This window comes from Saccostrea echinata, unplaced genomic scaffold (genome assembly GCF_033153115.1).
Source record: "Saccostrea echinata isolate AGI-Se365-2 ecotype Australia unplaced genomic scaffold, CSIRO_AGI_Sech_v1 ptg000027l, whole genome shotgun sequence".
Taxonomy (NCBI): domain Eukaryota; kingdom Metazoa; phylum Mollusca; class Bivalvia; order Ostreida; family Ostreidae; genus Saccostrea; species Saccostrea echinata.
Window position 1 is genome coordinate 2,182,761 of NW_026889776.1, and position 15,646 is coordinate 2,198,406.

The window sequence follows — 15,646 nt, forward strand, 5'->3', positions numbered from 1 at the left end:
TACAAATAAGTCAAATTTACCTTTGATCTGGACAATAAAGCTAGTCATTTTTAATTTAAAAGATGAAGTGTAGTAAACATACAAATGAGAGTTCGAGTTTACTGATTTTTTTTTACATGCACAATAGCACACCTGTCCATATCTTTAATAATTTATACCAAACAATCCCAGTGCACTTAGAATAACTAGCCCAGATACAGTGTGAAAAATGCATTGATGTTTTTTTTTTTGTCTGTTCATTTTCAATATCATACCAGTTTTTTCTTTTCCCAAAGTCACAATCTTTGAATTCTAACAAATTTATTTTTGGATATGGAGGGGTGGGGTGGGAGATAGTGAAATCAATAAGACAACAAAGGTGATTTTCCCCTCTTAATCCTAAGTTCTAACTCTTAAATGAACTTGCTTTAAAATCTGATGGACAATTTCCAAATTTGTGAACCACTGAAGGTTTCCATTATGATCTATCTATTGTAATAAATGTAAATACTCTAAGTAAGAGTACTTCACAAGAGCACTGATAGTCTGCAGGCAGTTTTTACACATAGTAGTACAATAATGCATTCAAGAAAGCATCATCTTAGCTTGAATATTAATACTTGAACCCCCCCCCCTTCTCCTTTCCCCATTCCTCCAGCTTTCATAAGACAAAGCATTCCAAAATCTATGTTTGTTTATAAGGCTATGAATCTTTCTGCACCTAGTGTACTGTAAAATAAAAATCACCTATTTTTCCTACGGTCAAATTTTCATTGTTTTGGATTTGATTTCGTGGTTAAGAGAAAAATTGTACTGCAGTATGAAATTGTGAACATTTTGTGTGTATGTATGGGGCGGGGTATAAATTTGTGGGTCTCTTCATATGATGAAAACAATGAAAATTAAACTCCCACAAAAATATCGAGTGATTTCACAGTATCTAGAAATGAATTCTTAGTGAATTAATTAACATATACCTCTCATTTTCCTTTATGCCTATGATTGCAATATCTTAACATTTCTCAATTGAGATGTCTTTTTTCTTTACTCAAATGAAAAAAATAATGAATCCCCCCTTAAGATCTCTTTTAATCGACTAAGGTCCTTTTTTGGTAACTTGTTACTAGCGACAAAGTCTGCTTAGGTACACCATATATGGCCATCTGTACTATACAGGTTTGACCCCCTCTTTTGGTTTATCATTTAACAAAAAAATCAGGTAAATCTTTGAATCAGATATTAAACGTAAACTCATTACATACCTTCAAATATTGATTTTCTGGCGTCTCGGACAACTGCAAAACCACAAAGGGTCAAGTCAGAATATTGGCATAAAAGATTATATAATCCTGATGTTAAATACCTTGAGAAAGAGATTATTCCTTCTATCCTCACCAAAATATGGATTAATATATTCCAACTTTACTAGCAATCCAAAAGTGTGCACCAAGTGAGTCACAGACAGAGTTATTTGAAATGCCTAAATGCAGAAGAAATATTTAAAGGTAAAGGATTACCTGGTCGACCTTAAAACACATAATGGTTTATTTCTTCATGACAAACAGGATAGACTACTGTAACTCATAATAATATCATCAATATACCTGGCTGGGGCTCCATATGGGGAATTCATAGATTGCACCTTACAAAAATCAATTGACACAAAATATCTTTCCTGTGATCTACATTAATCAAATATGCCTGACAACTTCTTCTTTCACCTTAATTGTAGTGTTAATCTTTTTTTTTCAATATCATTTCACACCCAAATTATTATGTAAAGGGGAAAATTGTGTACAATTATGACCCCTTATGAAGTAAATGGTGTCAGACTAAGCAAAATTGCACAAAATTTAAAATTTTTTTGGGGGGGTGGGTGGGGGGGGGGGGAGGGGACTTGGTTTTATAGGCAGGGACTAAGACAAGTAAACAAAAATCAATTAAAGGCTAAAAAAAAAAAAAAAACGAAAAAAATCACTATTACATTATAAACATGTCTCATCAAAATTGTTAAACATAAAACATCATGTGAAAAGTTCACAGACCTTTTGAACACATTTTAACTCTGTACATAATTATTTTTTCTAGTACTGAACATCATTTCATTTTTGCGATATAGCAATTAACTCTTCATTAGTGAGACAAAATTTTCACAAATTGTGGTTACTGCTCTATATAATCTTAAGGAATACTAATATACGCGAGAATGATATTTTCGCAAGCACACAGTCTCAAGTAATTATGAGAAAATAAAGTTCTCGCTAATAAAAAGTGATTTACAGTATTTCAGCTGAGCTACAAATTATCTCAAACACTGGTACCAATATTTTGAATACCTAGGAAATAGTGAGTTTGCTGCCTAGACTTATATACTTGAAGCATTCAAACTTTTGAACAATTGGTCAGGAAATCTTTGGTGCAAACATGAATTAGTGCTCTAAGGATTCTTTTGTCAGTGACTTAAAATAAAATCATAGTGGAATGTATATTTATGACTGTGTACAAAAGATTGAAGAAGGCCTAGAGAGTCAAAATCTGCTAAAATATATACACATGTAATATTATTGACTTGAATCTTCACACCTCAACATTTCAAACCTCCAGATATATGGTTTAATTATTGAGTTTAATATGAAAGTCTCTCCAAGTTTGAGAAGCCAAAGTTTCACTAACATTACAAAATATAATGTAATATAAAGTAAATAAACTTAGAAAAACTTTTTTTTTAACAGAAGTTGAAAATTACTTTTGTTTTTAAGGAAAAATTAATGAGAAAGAAAAGGTAAAAAGAATGTGCCTTCTGACATGACAAAGATATGTATGATATTTCCTGCTGGGGCTATATACAGGTATAGACACTTGTCACTGACAGTAAATATGTCCTACCTCTTGTGAACTTTAGGCAAAGGGATCTTGTCCATGTTTCTATGGTTCATACCAGAAATTCATCAACCAATTAACACCTCAACGAATGCAGAAATTCATCAACCAATTAATACCTCAATGAATGCAGATGCATATAATTAACTGGGTTTCTAATGCAATATGGTTAAGCAAAGTATTATTATTACTTCTTCAAAATTTTGCTATTTTTCAGGTAAAAGATTTTATGATAAAATCCCTAATATACTAAAAAGCATCTCTGTATTTTCTGTATCATACTGTTTCTCTTTTAATATCAATTCAAAATTACTAAAGGCACTTCAAAATTAAATTTTAAATGATGTAGTCTACAAACAATCATGACACTAGAGAATTACTAAGGGAATTTTACCCCGTTTACCAGTTCTCTTCCAATGTTGCAGTCTTGGTTGCAAACATCCATTTAGTAACATTATTAAATTTTAAAACTTAAATAAATCTTACTTCATCAGAATAAAAGTCTACATTTCCTTTATTTGCTTATAGTATGATATTTAGAAAAGCATTTTTCTTTAAAAAAAATAAAATGACATGCAAATAGATTGTAGTGTCTGATGGTATATATAATATGTTGACAGTTCAGCTGGAGTCGGCTACCTGTTGCCCTCTCAACTTGACCTTTGGGTATATACTTTGCCAGCATGTTAATTAAGTTCACCAAGCAGAAAATAATTTGACAATTTTGAAACAGAAACTATATATATCTCCCAATTGGCACTGTCACAGATAAAAACCATACATCTTCTACAACGCTAACATGAAAATTCCATGTCTGTTTCAATTTCAGTTGGTTTCAGGTGACTTCATGATAGCGTTCATGACAACACATCTTATGACCATCTTTTATGTGTAAGAAGTGTTATAATTTTTCCTCACATTTTCAGATGAATGACTTTGTTTAAGACAAGAAATGGGAGACTGTTGATCTATAAAGAAATCTATACTGCTTCATTAAACAAAGCTCTAATAGGAGAGCTAATAATAGGCTGCCTCTTGCTGCCCTGATCACAATTGGTAAATATTCTGCCAATTTTTTTTTTTAAATTTGATAAAAAATAACTCCTTATAAGTTCAACAACCCTTGGGAAAGTTAAATATCACCATAAAATGTAGGTGTTATGATGAACAGCTTAATTCAAATTTAACAGCTGCAACCATTTTATTCCTAAATTTTCATGACACCGAAAAAGACCTGACAACTGAAGTTTATTGCCATACCAGTGTAAGATGACCATTCACTCAATTTAAAACCACAACACAATATCACAACTCAAGATCTAATACATTACTTTTACATTAAGCATACGCCTGAATTGATATTAAAATATCTATAAAAAGACAGAATTTGTTTAATCTAGACACAACATGCTTTCAAACATGCCTTTCTGCTGAATGGCCTTGCCTTGCGGCAGCGTAAACATACCTTTCAAATGGCCAGGTATTAACTCTGTCTTAATGGTGGACAGACAGTTTACTGTATCAACTACCCTACAAAAATTCTTTACAATGTTGAGAGCTGCATTTTTTTACACCTAAAACCATTACCCCATTTTTCAAAGTACACCTGATTATTCCATTTACATAAGGTGGGAAGAAATCGGTAAACCTTCATTTAACTTGCAGTTGTCAACACCATTTTATCAGTAGGATTTCCTCTGACAGGTACAAGAACTTTTTCTAAATAAAATCCAAAGCTGACAAAACAGTAGGGTTATAACAGGGGATCCCCAGTGTTCACCATAATGAGTCAGTACTGTCAATGTACTCATTACAGTTCTCCATAACGAGTCAATACTGTGAATGTACCCATTATTTTAAGACATGAAATACCTACTGAACTTGCTATAAATTTCACAGGGACAGTAGAACTTCAGTCAAACCTTGTGATCTCGAACTTGATGGGACTGAGAAAAAACTTTGGGATATCCAAGGATTCGAGATATCAGGGGTAAAACATTTAAAGAATAAATGGTTTGGACTTCCGAATCACTTCGACATATTCATGGTAATCAAGATATCAGTGGTCAAAATACTGAAGTTCAGCTGTAAATCGTCACACCTGATACCCATTGCTGACAACTAGACTCCCAATTAATACAGGATTCTCCAATTATCTTTGGAGAATGCATTAGGAAATAAGCACTGATCAAGATCTAGATCTTAATCATTCCCCAAATTATCAAACATCTATCCATAGAGGATGATTCAGGAGACACCAGAATCTGTAACATCTGGAGATGCCTGCTTGTGTCACCAGTATCCAACAAAATCTGCCATTATAAGCCTTGTTGGAAGAATCACACAGGAATCGTTTGATTCAGGATAGCACCAGAGCTTGTAACACCTATTTGAGCAGATTCCTGCCTGTGTCACCAGTATCTAACAAAATCTAGCATAGCCATGTTGCTACTTCTCTCCTGGACATTTTCCAAAGTGGCAGCATATTACAAAACCATTCGAGATAAAAACATACAAAATGCACATTGACTTTCTGCAAAATCTTCCTTCTAAGTATTTTACATGAGAATGACATATAAACTCATCTTAATTGATAACTTAATGTCTATGACTGTAGATATTAGTGAATAAAAATTTAATCTCATAGTGTATTGGTTCTGTTCAATGGAAAAAACATATCAAATTGTTACCTTAATCTCAATCCTTTATACAAACACATTTTCTTAAATCTATATGCCCTTGTAAGTCACTATTAAACAAGTTTATTGTCTGTGTGTTTGTCTGTGTTCTACTTACTCTGCAATAGCTCGCTGGGATAAATCCTCCAAGTCTCCGATGTCAAACAGCTGATTACTGCCAAGTCCAAGGGTGTCCCGGCAAGATTTTAAAAACACATTAATGTTATCCTGAAAGACATATAAAGCAATCAGTAACTTCAAACATTGCAACACAAACGAAATCTTTGGAATGCGGCATTTAAACATTCAAGTGACAACGCTTAATGCATTTTAAAGAATATTAGAAGATAAATGAACTAACAATTATGTGTAGAATACACAAGAAAATCCGTCAAAAATTATTTGATAATTAAGCGATATCCTTTCAAACAAATTTTTTGACTCTGTCACAAAAATTTCATACACTCAGAAATGTGAAAAGAATATGGCGACCCTTGCTTGCATAAAGTTAAATATTTAAACATTCTTGAAGTAAAACAACCAATCAAGCCGTTGTGCAAACATCCTTTGGCAGAGAGAGCCGTATCATTGAAGACTTGGCCAAAAGAACAGGTCCTTTTGGATCCTTAAGGTTGGCAGGAATTATGCAAACAAAGATACACATATAAATCACCTAATTTGATAAGACCTCAAAGCCACAAGACTCAGCAGTGAAGCTCTATAGTTGATGAGATGGGGAGAATATTTACTTGAATTTCAATGAATAAATCAAAAAGACCCCAAATATAATCATCTAGAATTTACATAAAGGATAGTCACAATGGAGAAAATGCAGCTATTGTGCACACCAGGTAAAAAGGGGAGAAAACCTCATGTCTTGCAAAGCAATAAAATGTAATGCATCAGTGGAAATTTCAATAAAAATAATCAAATGGGTTTTGGGTGTTAAATCATTAAAATTCTTTTCACAACAAGGCACCAACAGGGACTGCAGAGAAGCCTGCTTTAATAATGTAATTTTTTAAACATTATAAGCCTGTGATCTGAGAGAATAAATTGATTCAGAACTTGATTGTCTAAATTTATAGGCATTTTTCTGATGCTATATAAGCTTGTACATAATTAAGGACATGAATTAAAAGTTGTAGTAATTAACACTAGCAGATTTAAGGGGGGGGGGGCACATTGGCCCCTCCCCAATGAAAATTTGAAATTTAAGATAAATGAATTTAAATCATTGTTCCTAATTCTTTGTAAAGAAATGTATTATTGGATAAAGGGATATGTAAATATAAGGCTTGATTTTAATTCTGTAAGGCAGGAGCTTCAGGGAGCTTGACTTCTAGGCTTTGACTTCACAGATCTAAAATATTTGTAATTTTATTCTCATTATTAATCATGATGACCAGAAATAGTGTCCACTAGGAAAACTTCATTTTTGCCCTACAAAATCTCTTAAATCCAGGAGCTTCAGAGGGCTTTCATCCCTGGGCCCCCACCATGCCTCAATTCTTCCTCAAGGCAGCACCTAGACCCCCTGCCAAAACATTTGGTGCCTGCCTTAACTTTAATCTTGGATCCACCCCTGGCTCTTTTAGTTAAAATTTTTTTGCAAATTTTATCTAAAGTTCAACTGCTAAATCAAGAAGCAAATAACAAAAAAAATTGGATAAATCCAATTTCCTCTTCCACATGCAGATCTGAACTAAATATATTTTTTATGGAAAATATTTCACCAGTAACTATATATACATTTGCTTTACATAGTAGTTCACAACCCCTACAAACAATAAACTCTTGATATAAGAGACGAACTGTAGACTAAACACATCAGGACATGAAACCCAGGTTTCTCCCCTCGGGATACATGCCTACACAACCATTTATGATAGACTGGTGCTGATAAACCAAGGAAATGGACACGGGTCTAAGTAATCGCACCATCAAAGCATTACTCTGTTGCCTGAACTGTACGCGGTTACTTAGTCAGAATTTCATCACAGCAAGAAGGCGGCTGTTGGTCAATATTTGCATTTGTTGGAAACATTACCCTATTGTCGGCAGACAAAACTCTGCTGATAATACAACAAATTTATCTCGGTTTCCACTTATAAGGTCCATGTGTATTGTTCCGATTTTCATTCAGTATTACAATTAGACCAGGAAATGTTTACTCAATGTGGCTTATTATATTTTCAATTAAAAATCTTAAAACATCAGCAAAATCATGCAGTCATTTTTCTGTGCAGACCACCATTGATGACCCACAATATCTTTTACCTCATTTCATGCTGATAAGAACAATTTTTGAAACACAACCTATGCTCTAAAGGCTGCAGATTCTTATCTGAACTCCAAATGTGGCATGATATGAAGGCATTACCTTAATTTGAAGTTTCTGTCTTATATACAGGGGTTAATGTTGAATGTAATAAGAGGTTGGATGGTGTTAGATTATATTTACCATAAAAATAAAAACACCACCCCCACTCCATTTTAAATGATCATGGTAGGTTAATGGTTAGAGTGCTTGCTTGGTGACCCAGAGTCCTGGGTTTGATTCTTGATCCCAGTGCATAGCAAACCTAAGATGATTAACTCAAGAAAAGACTGTTCCTTTGCCACACATCTGGCATTAAAAATGAAAGTCAGGTCTTTTGGATATACAGTAAAACTCGGTTATAACGAAGTCATTGGGACCTGTGAAATTACTTCGTTATACATGTATCCGTAATTCGTTATATCCATATAAGGAATTCGTAAAATTTATATAGCTGGGGATCCAAGAAAACTTTGCTATATCCATGAATTCGCTATATCCGTGTTCGCACTAAACGAGTTTTACTGTAATCTTAACAAAAGGTCCATGGACCACACTGCTTACCTGAGCACTATGACTAGAAAAAAGCAGAAATCAAGTTGAACTTAGTATTCAATAGAATATATAAGTTTTCCCTGGGGGGGGGGGGGGGGGGGGGGAGGGGAAGGAAGATGGGTTATGATTTGAACAAACTTGAATTAACACTACCTGAGGATCCTTCCATAAAAATGTCTAATCATGGCTTTGCTGCTCTTGAGAAGAAGTTTTTTTGAAGATTTTCCTATGAATTTCTTTGTAAAAGTTTGATTGCTCACTGTGGCCCCATCCAACCCCTGGGGGTCATGAATTTCTTTGTAAAAGTTTGATTGCTCACTGTGGCCCCATCCAACCCCTGGGGGTCATGAATTTCTTTGTAAAAGTTTGATTGCTCACTGTGGCCTCATCCAACCCCTGGGGGTCATGAATTTCTTTGTAAAAGTTTGATTGCTCACTGTGGCCCCATCCAACCCCTGGGGGTCATGATTTGAACAAACTTGATTCTACACTACCTGAGGATGCTTCCATATATGTATGACTAATCATAGCTTTGCTGTTCTTGAGAAGATTTTTAAAGATTTTTCCTATGTAATCTTTTTTAAAATTTTGATCGGCCATGTTGGCCCCACCTTACCCCTGAGAGTCACGATTTGAACAAACCTGAATCTATACTACCTGAGGATACTTCCACACAAGTTTCATATTTTCTTGCCCAGTGATTCTTCAGAAGATTTTTAAAGGGTGCCAGTAATTTTTCACTAATTTGTAACTATCTCCCCTTGGAAGAAGGTGTGGCCCTTCATATGAACAAACTTAAACACAAGAATACTTTGTGGCAAATTTGCTTGAAATTGACATACTGGTTCTTGAAAAGAAGTCAAAAATGTGAAAAGTTTACAAACAGATGGACAGACAGACGAAGTTAGTCGGACAGACAGACACTGGACAAAATGGGACCAGAAAAGCTGACTTGAGCCTTTGTCTCAGGTAAGCTAAAAATGTAAGTCCCATGTCCCAAAACTTGTGAAGGCACAGTAAAGAACTATCACTGCTTATGCTGTAAGCACCATGCATAGTTCAGAATTTCTGGTACTTCAAGTAAAGCTGGTGATGAAGTATGGGCTAGTGTTTTTACAACAATTAGACCCAGCTAAGGAAAGTTGATCAGAATTGACAGACCAATTAAAATTTATCATCCTATTACCTCCTAAAAAATGCATTTTGAAAAAAGACCGTCTAGATCTGGAATATTAATGCAGAATTTCAGATAAATGAGACAAAACAATGTTAAAAAATGCCATTCCCAAGAAAAATAGTCCGTAAGCTGAAGCATTCTAACATCTGGTGTCTGGATATCTGAAGGTCAACTGTAAATGAATATTTGCTGGAATTTAAAGTTCTATCAGAAAATTAGGCTTCTTCTTGATTTTTGTTATGCCTCTTTGTGTTTTAAATCCTAATAAGATCCATAACTCTTATACTTGTTATCCAATGAAAAGCAAACAAGGACTGCCAATTTAAGCTCTTGTATCTAGATCACAGCAGCTCTTATAATCAAGTTAATATGTGTATTTATATGCATGAATTAGCTTTTATTTCCATTAATTTTAATATTTATTTCGTAGACATTTTATTACCCTGTCAGCATATAGTCATGAGTATATAATTAACAGTGTATACACACAAAGGCACGGTTATAAAATCTACATGTAATTCCAGCACACGATCCTGTTAACTCTGGTATTAGCCATTAGTAAGTAAATATCCTCAGCGTGTGCTGAGACTCACAGAATATATATATATATTACAAAAGCAAAGAAAGACAACTACGACACTCACCAAGCCAGCAATAGGACCAGGCAGTTTGTTGATTCGCTTCACAGATCCTGGTTTCAGATTGTTTAGAAGCCTGTAAAAAATGTTGGCAAAGAATAGATAGTGAAGTTCAGTTAGTTTAATTGTAATCCAAATTCAGTCAACAACTGCATAATAAATACACTAGTCCTATGTAATGATGGGTCTCCGCTAGTGCAATGTGTACTATGTTTCCAAAAAAAAAATTGTCTTTACTATGGAACCCCAAATTATTAATGATGTACGCACATCATATGTTCAACATTAAATTATTGTAAATTTAAATCAATAATTTTCTTGGGGTTTTAATTTTCATTGTTTTTGAGGTGTAAAGAGACCCACGAATTCATGTCCACCACAAAATGTAAAATTTCATATACATATCTATAAACATTTCCCAATCAATAAATCAAATCCCTGAACCAATATTTTTTCTTCAAACCTCAAAAAATTTACCCCATGAAAATATGTGATTTCACAGTAGTGTTAGGAGGCTGGCCTGGGTGGTCAACTTATTACCCAACAGATCCACCTAAAATATGAAATATGATTCTTCTAGCCATAAACTATTATTTTGTAATGAAAAGAATACAGATGTTTTAGCTATGATATTCAATGCAATTTCCTTTATCTTTATACAGAGCTCATCAATTCTAGGAGGGATAAATAGTCTAAACATGGCTTGACCACCCAACCCTCCTAATGGGAGACAAAAAACATTTTATTGGTAAGAATGATGGAGACTTGGCCAAAGTAAGTGATCAAGGATGTATTATACAAAAAATGTTTTCTGACTTTGACCTTTGACCTAGAACTTGTTTCAAGGACACTGCACAACTTTTACCCCATGGACACTCTATGGGTGAGTTACCAAACAGATTTGTTAAAAGGGTGAGCAGATATACTGGACAAGTGTAATCTACAGTGGACACAAACTGATCACTGTAGGGTACTCACTGGATGTTTGTAAATCAACTGGAAAATTTTAACTTCCTTTTTTTTCACTAAAATTATGTTTACCCTATAATCTTGTTTTGGTCCACTCAGAACTTATGTCTCTCTCTAGGTAAGTCATGATTATATAATCCAAAGAAAAATATTCTTTACCTTCCAGTGACCCTAATCTTATATCAAAAAAATGTCCTGCAATCCCCTCTGATTAACTCTCTTACAACTTTCTTTCAGGATGATAATAAAGCTAACTTTTTCATGATTTTTGCTCAAGTTTTCAAAATGAATGCATATACAACTGCACTTACACCCCCCCCCCCCTCCCCCAGCATCTACTCTGCTACACAAATGATAGAGAAATAGCTAAAAAATGTATTTCCTCTGCATACCTATCTGGGAAGTTTTCTCATTCAAAAGATCTTTTTTATCTTTCGAATGCGCCTTTATGAACTTACTCGCACAGAAGTACACCATTTTCAAGAGACTTTCTGAAGTCATCAGGATGCGAGAACTTTTTCCTGGTCACAGCCTATAAGTAGAAAACAAGAAGACTGTTAACAATGTGCTTAAAGAAATGATCACACTGAAAACCAGGGAAAGAACTGTATCATGCAAACACACACAATGCATTGAAGAAAGAAGAGGCTCATGGGCCACAATGCTCACCTGAGTAACTTTAGCCAAGGAGTTTTTCAGATGATTTTTAAAAAGATTTTTATATTCCCATTACTATTGTGACCCCATATTATAGCCCCATTCTAACTCTGAGGGTCTCTGAATCCACACATTTGGATGCTTCAATATCTTTATGACTAATATGGCCTTGCAGTAATGGAAAAGAAAATTCTTTTCCTAATTTCATACATGCATTATGTAAAATGCAATCCTCAATTATATTTGCTAACTCTAACCAAAGGTGCATAATTTAAAGAAAAAAATAATCCATACAACTTGGGAATGTTTTTAAATGAAATTAAATCATCTTTTCTGCTCCAGTGGTTCCTCAGACTTTATCCTATATATTTCAATGTAAATGCATACATGTTAACCTACATGATGAAAAAGAGGAAGATTTAGACCTCAAAAGAGCATTACATGTAGTGTTTATGTCTGGATTTTCAGAAGATATGGCCTCATATGACCACTGCACTTCAATAATTAAAATCAAATATCAATTGCAATGAAGTAGACAAAAACACTCTTTATACAAATTCTGCAATTAATTAAATATTTTTCATGCTCATTACAATACAGTAAAACTCAGTTAAAACGAAGTTCTGGGGACCTGCGAATTTACTTCGCTATATCCATAATTTGTTATATCTGTATAATAAGTTCCTTAAAGAATACTTCATTAATTTGCAGAATAAGATTTTTTCATTCAAGTATGACTACCCAATACATTTAGGGAAGTATTAAATACAAAATTTACCTTGGAGTTCAAAAGTTTTCAGATGAATTGTGCTTCAGATTTAAATATTTATGAAATTAATGCCGGTTTAATGTTTTAAAAATTCATATCTTTGAAAATTTGCTATAAAAGGTGTAAATTTCATTATTTTTAACTTCTAGGGTGCACAAAATCAGTTCACTATAACCGTCAATTTGCTATATCTGAGTTTGTTATATCTGTAAAATTTTTACAAGGACCACTAATGCACCCTTCTACTTTTAAAATGTCCCCTTCCATTTCAATTCTTATGGACAGCCCTGTTCAAGTATGACTTCCAAATGTATTTAGGGAGGTATATATTATAAAATACAAATTTACCTTGGAGCTCAAAAGTTTTTGAATGAAATGAGTTTCAAATATAAATGCTTTAAAAAAATTACATCAGTTCAATATTTTAAAAATTTAGATCTTAGAAAATTTGCTATATTTAAAGATGTAATTTTTGTTTTATTTTTAATTCACTAAATCCGAGTTCATACCAATTAAAACAAGTTTACTGTAGATTTTTGTTGAAATATAGCCTGAGAGTAATAATTTAATTGTCAACATTCATTTAGTTGCATATTAGAGCAAAAGATGTCATTATACAATTCAGATCTAAATCTAGTTGTATTTCTTTATAAAAGATTCGGATCTCCTATGATGACAGAAAGCGAAATTAGAGATGCAAAAAAGTATTAAATGAATGCTGATTCCCCTTTTTACTTTTATGCATGAAGTCAGAGGTATTCATCCAGTTTCTAGAATACTATCTCTTCCATTTTCTTGGCAGGGATGCTGACAAAATAAATTGTAAAGAATGTAATCATGAAGGTGTGTGCACCTTTGTGCTTGAAATCCGTGTAAACATCAGTGCAAAAAAGCGATGTATGCTCCCAGTACAAATTATGCTATGTCTTGAAAACCATCGAGATTTTATGATCAAGTGGTTTTGAAAATGGCTACCCATGCAAACCAAAAATGGATTTTGTAGAAAAGTGGTAAATTTTTTAATAAAAGTGGTGGTGGGGGGGGGGGGGGGGGGAGGGGTAAATAAGATTGATGTCCAGGAGATTGAAGGTGAGAAAGGTGAGATTTATTAAGTTCGCTAAGGAGAACAGACCATAGTCACCGTACTATTAATTTTAAGTAATAAATGTACATAATTTTTTTTCAAAGAATCTACATCATTTTGGCACATGACTTCACAAAACTTCATAGTATTTGGGTTAGAACAAAAGTTTTGGTTCAAAAAATCTTTCCTCAATTGGTTTGAAGCACTACATTCTAAAAGATAGTGATATTCATCTCCTATCTGATTACTATTGCATAAGCTACAAAATCATTCGTTACTGTGAATACCATAACATCTACCTGTTTCAGTTGGAAGGTGGTGGTTTGTGGTTTTAAGTTGTTTTTTTTTCTAAATTTACATGATAACAGTGTTAAATATTTTTTGCACTCAAAATTGGTTTTAAAAATTCTATAATTTAAATTTTTGAAGATTCTTGAACTTCATTATCCCGCTTTTGAATGTCAGGGTTAGAAACTCCCTAAAATTACAACTCGCAAATAATTGCGAGTACCATGAAAGTGAACTCGCAATTTTATACGACTACTCGCAATTTTCATATAAAGTTAAATTTATATAAATTAAATACATGTAACTTAAGGAAAAAGTAACTACTGTACAATACACAAAATATAACTACAGTGTGACTTTTATTTAAATTACTGATTTAAATCAAAAGCATTGTGTTCTGCCATATTATATAATTTTGCTACAGTTTCAATGCAGAAAAAATCAACTCGCAAGTTTTTGCGAGTTACCTAATTTTTAACTCACAATTTGGGAATTCTTACTCGTGTTTTGCGAGTTGTATATAGTGAATTTCGAACCCTGAATGTATTGATTTTTTGATCTTTGACTGTAGCAGTTATCCATTTTCCAGAATTGTGAGTTTCGTGGCCCCTGGGTCAGATGTTTTGGTGTAAGGGGGGGGGGGGCTCTATTGATAATATAGTGAAAAAGCATTAATTCTATTAAACAATCCTGTCTGCTCCTTAGTACTGAGCAGATAAACAAAGTGCATAGTTATGATGAGCAAGGGTGCTTCTAACAATTTTTTTTAAAATTTGTGGTCCCAGGGTGAGAGCTTCTGGTGTTTCTCGGGAGAGGGGGGCTCTATTGATAATATAGTGAAGATGTGTTAATACTTTGAAAATCTTCAACTAAGTGCATAGTAATGAATGATGATGAGGGTACCTCTTCCAAAATAGTGAAATTCATGACTCTGAGTTATGGGTTCTGGTGTTAGGGTTGGACTGTGTTGAATCTGTAGTGAAAATGCATTATTTCTTTTAAAATCTTCTTTGCTCCTGGGCATAACGGAGGCAAACAGAGTAAATGTTTTAATAAGCAAGGGTAGTTTTTATTTTTACCAGATTTTTAATATCTGGACCATTTGGTCAAGTGTTCTGGTCCTGGCCAAGGCTCTATTTATTTTTATTCTACTGAGAGAAGTTATTCCCCTTTGCTAATGTGAGAGGTTATAATATGGGGTTTAAAAAAGGTACTGAAGCACTGAATATTTTGTTAAGAGTTTGTATGGTAATAGTGAGAAATAAGGGAGATATTAGAACTTACTTTATGAGTTGTTACTGAATACTAGACTAATCATTTCATTGATCCTGATCATCCTATTTCTATTGCTTTTGGGCAACAAAGTTTATTTTATACTCTATGGATCCTCTAATTTTAGGGGTGGGACTATACAAAGGTCTTGCGATACGATACATATCTCAATACATATAACATGATACAATATGTATCTTGATATTATGAAAAATTAGAAAACTATAATAAGCTTAGTATTTTATTATAATATTTGTCTTCATGACAATAAATCGACAAATTATTTTATATCAGATCATATGTGCCATGAAATGAACACTTGAAGTTCATCAATTTCATTGAGTAAAATTTACAGAAACAATATTACATGTATGAATTGC

General features: G+C 33.5%; 1 protein-coding gene across 1 annotated transcript in view; it reads right to left on the bottom strand.

The window, feature by feature from the left end:
* Window positions 1–15,646, bottom strand: part of LOC133193423 (uncharacterized) — a 45,545-nt gene that overhangs the window by 26,193 nt on the left and 3,706 nt on the right. Inside the window, exons 2-4 of the mRNA XM_061329359.1 lie at window positions 11,655–11,728; window positions 10,234–10,303; window positions 5,656–5,765 (exon numbers count right to left, since the gene is read on the bottom strand). Of these exons, the coding sequence (XP_061185343.1) occupies window positions 5,656–5,765; window positions 10,234–10,303; window positions 11,655–11,728 (254 nt within the window). The remainder of the gene's footprint in view (window positions 1–5,655; window positions 5,766–10,233; window positions 10,304–11,654; window positions 11,729–15,646) is intronic.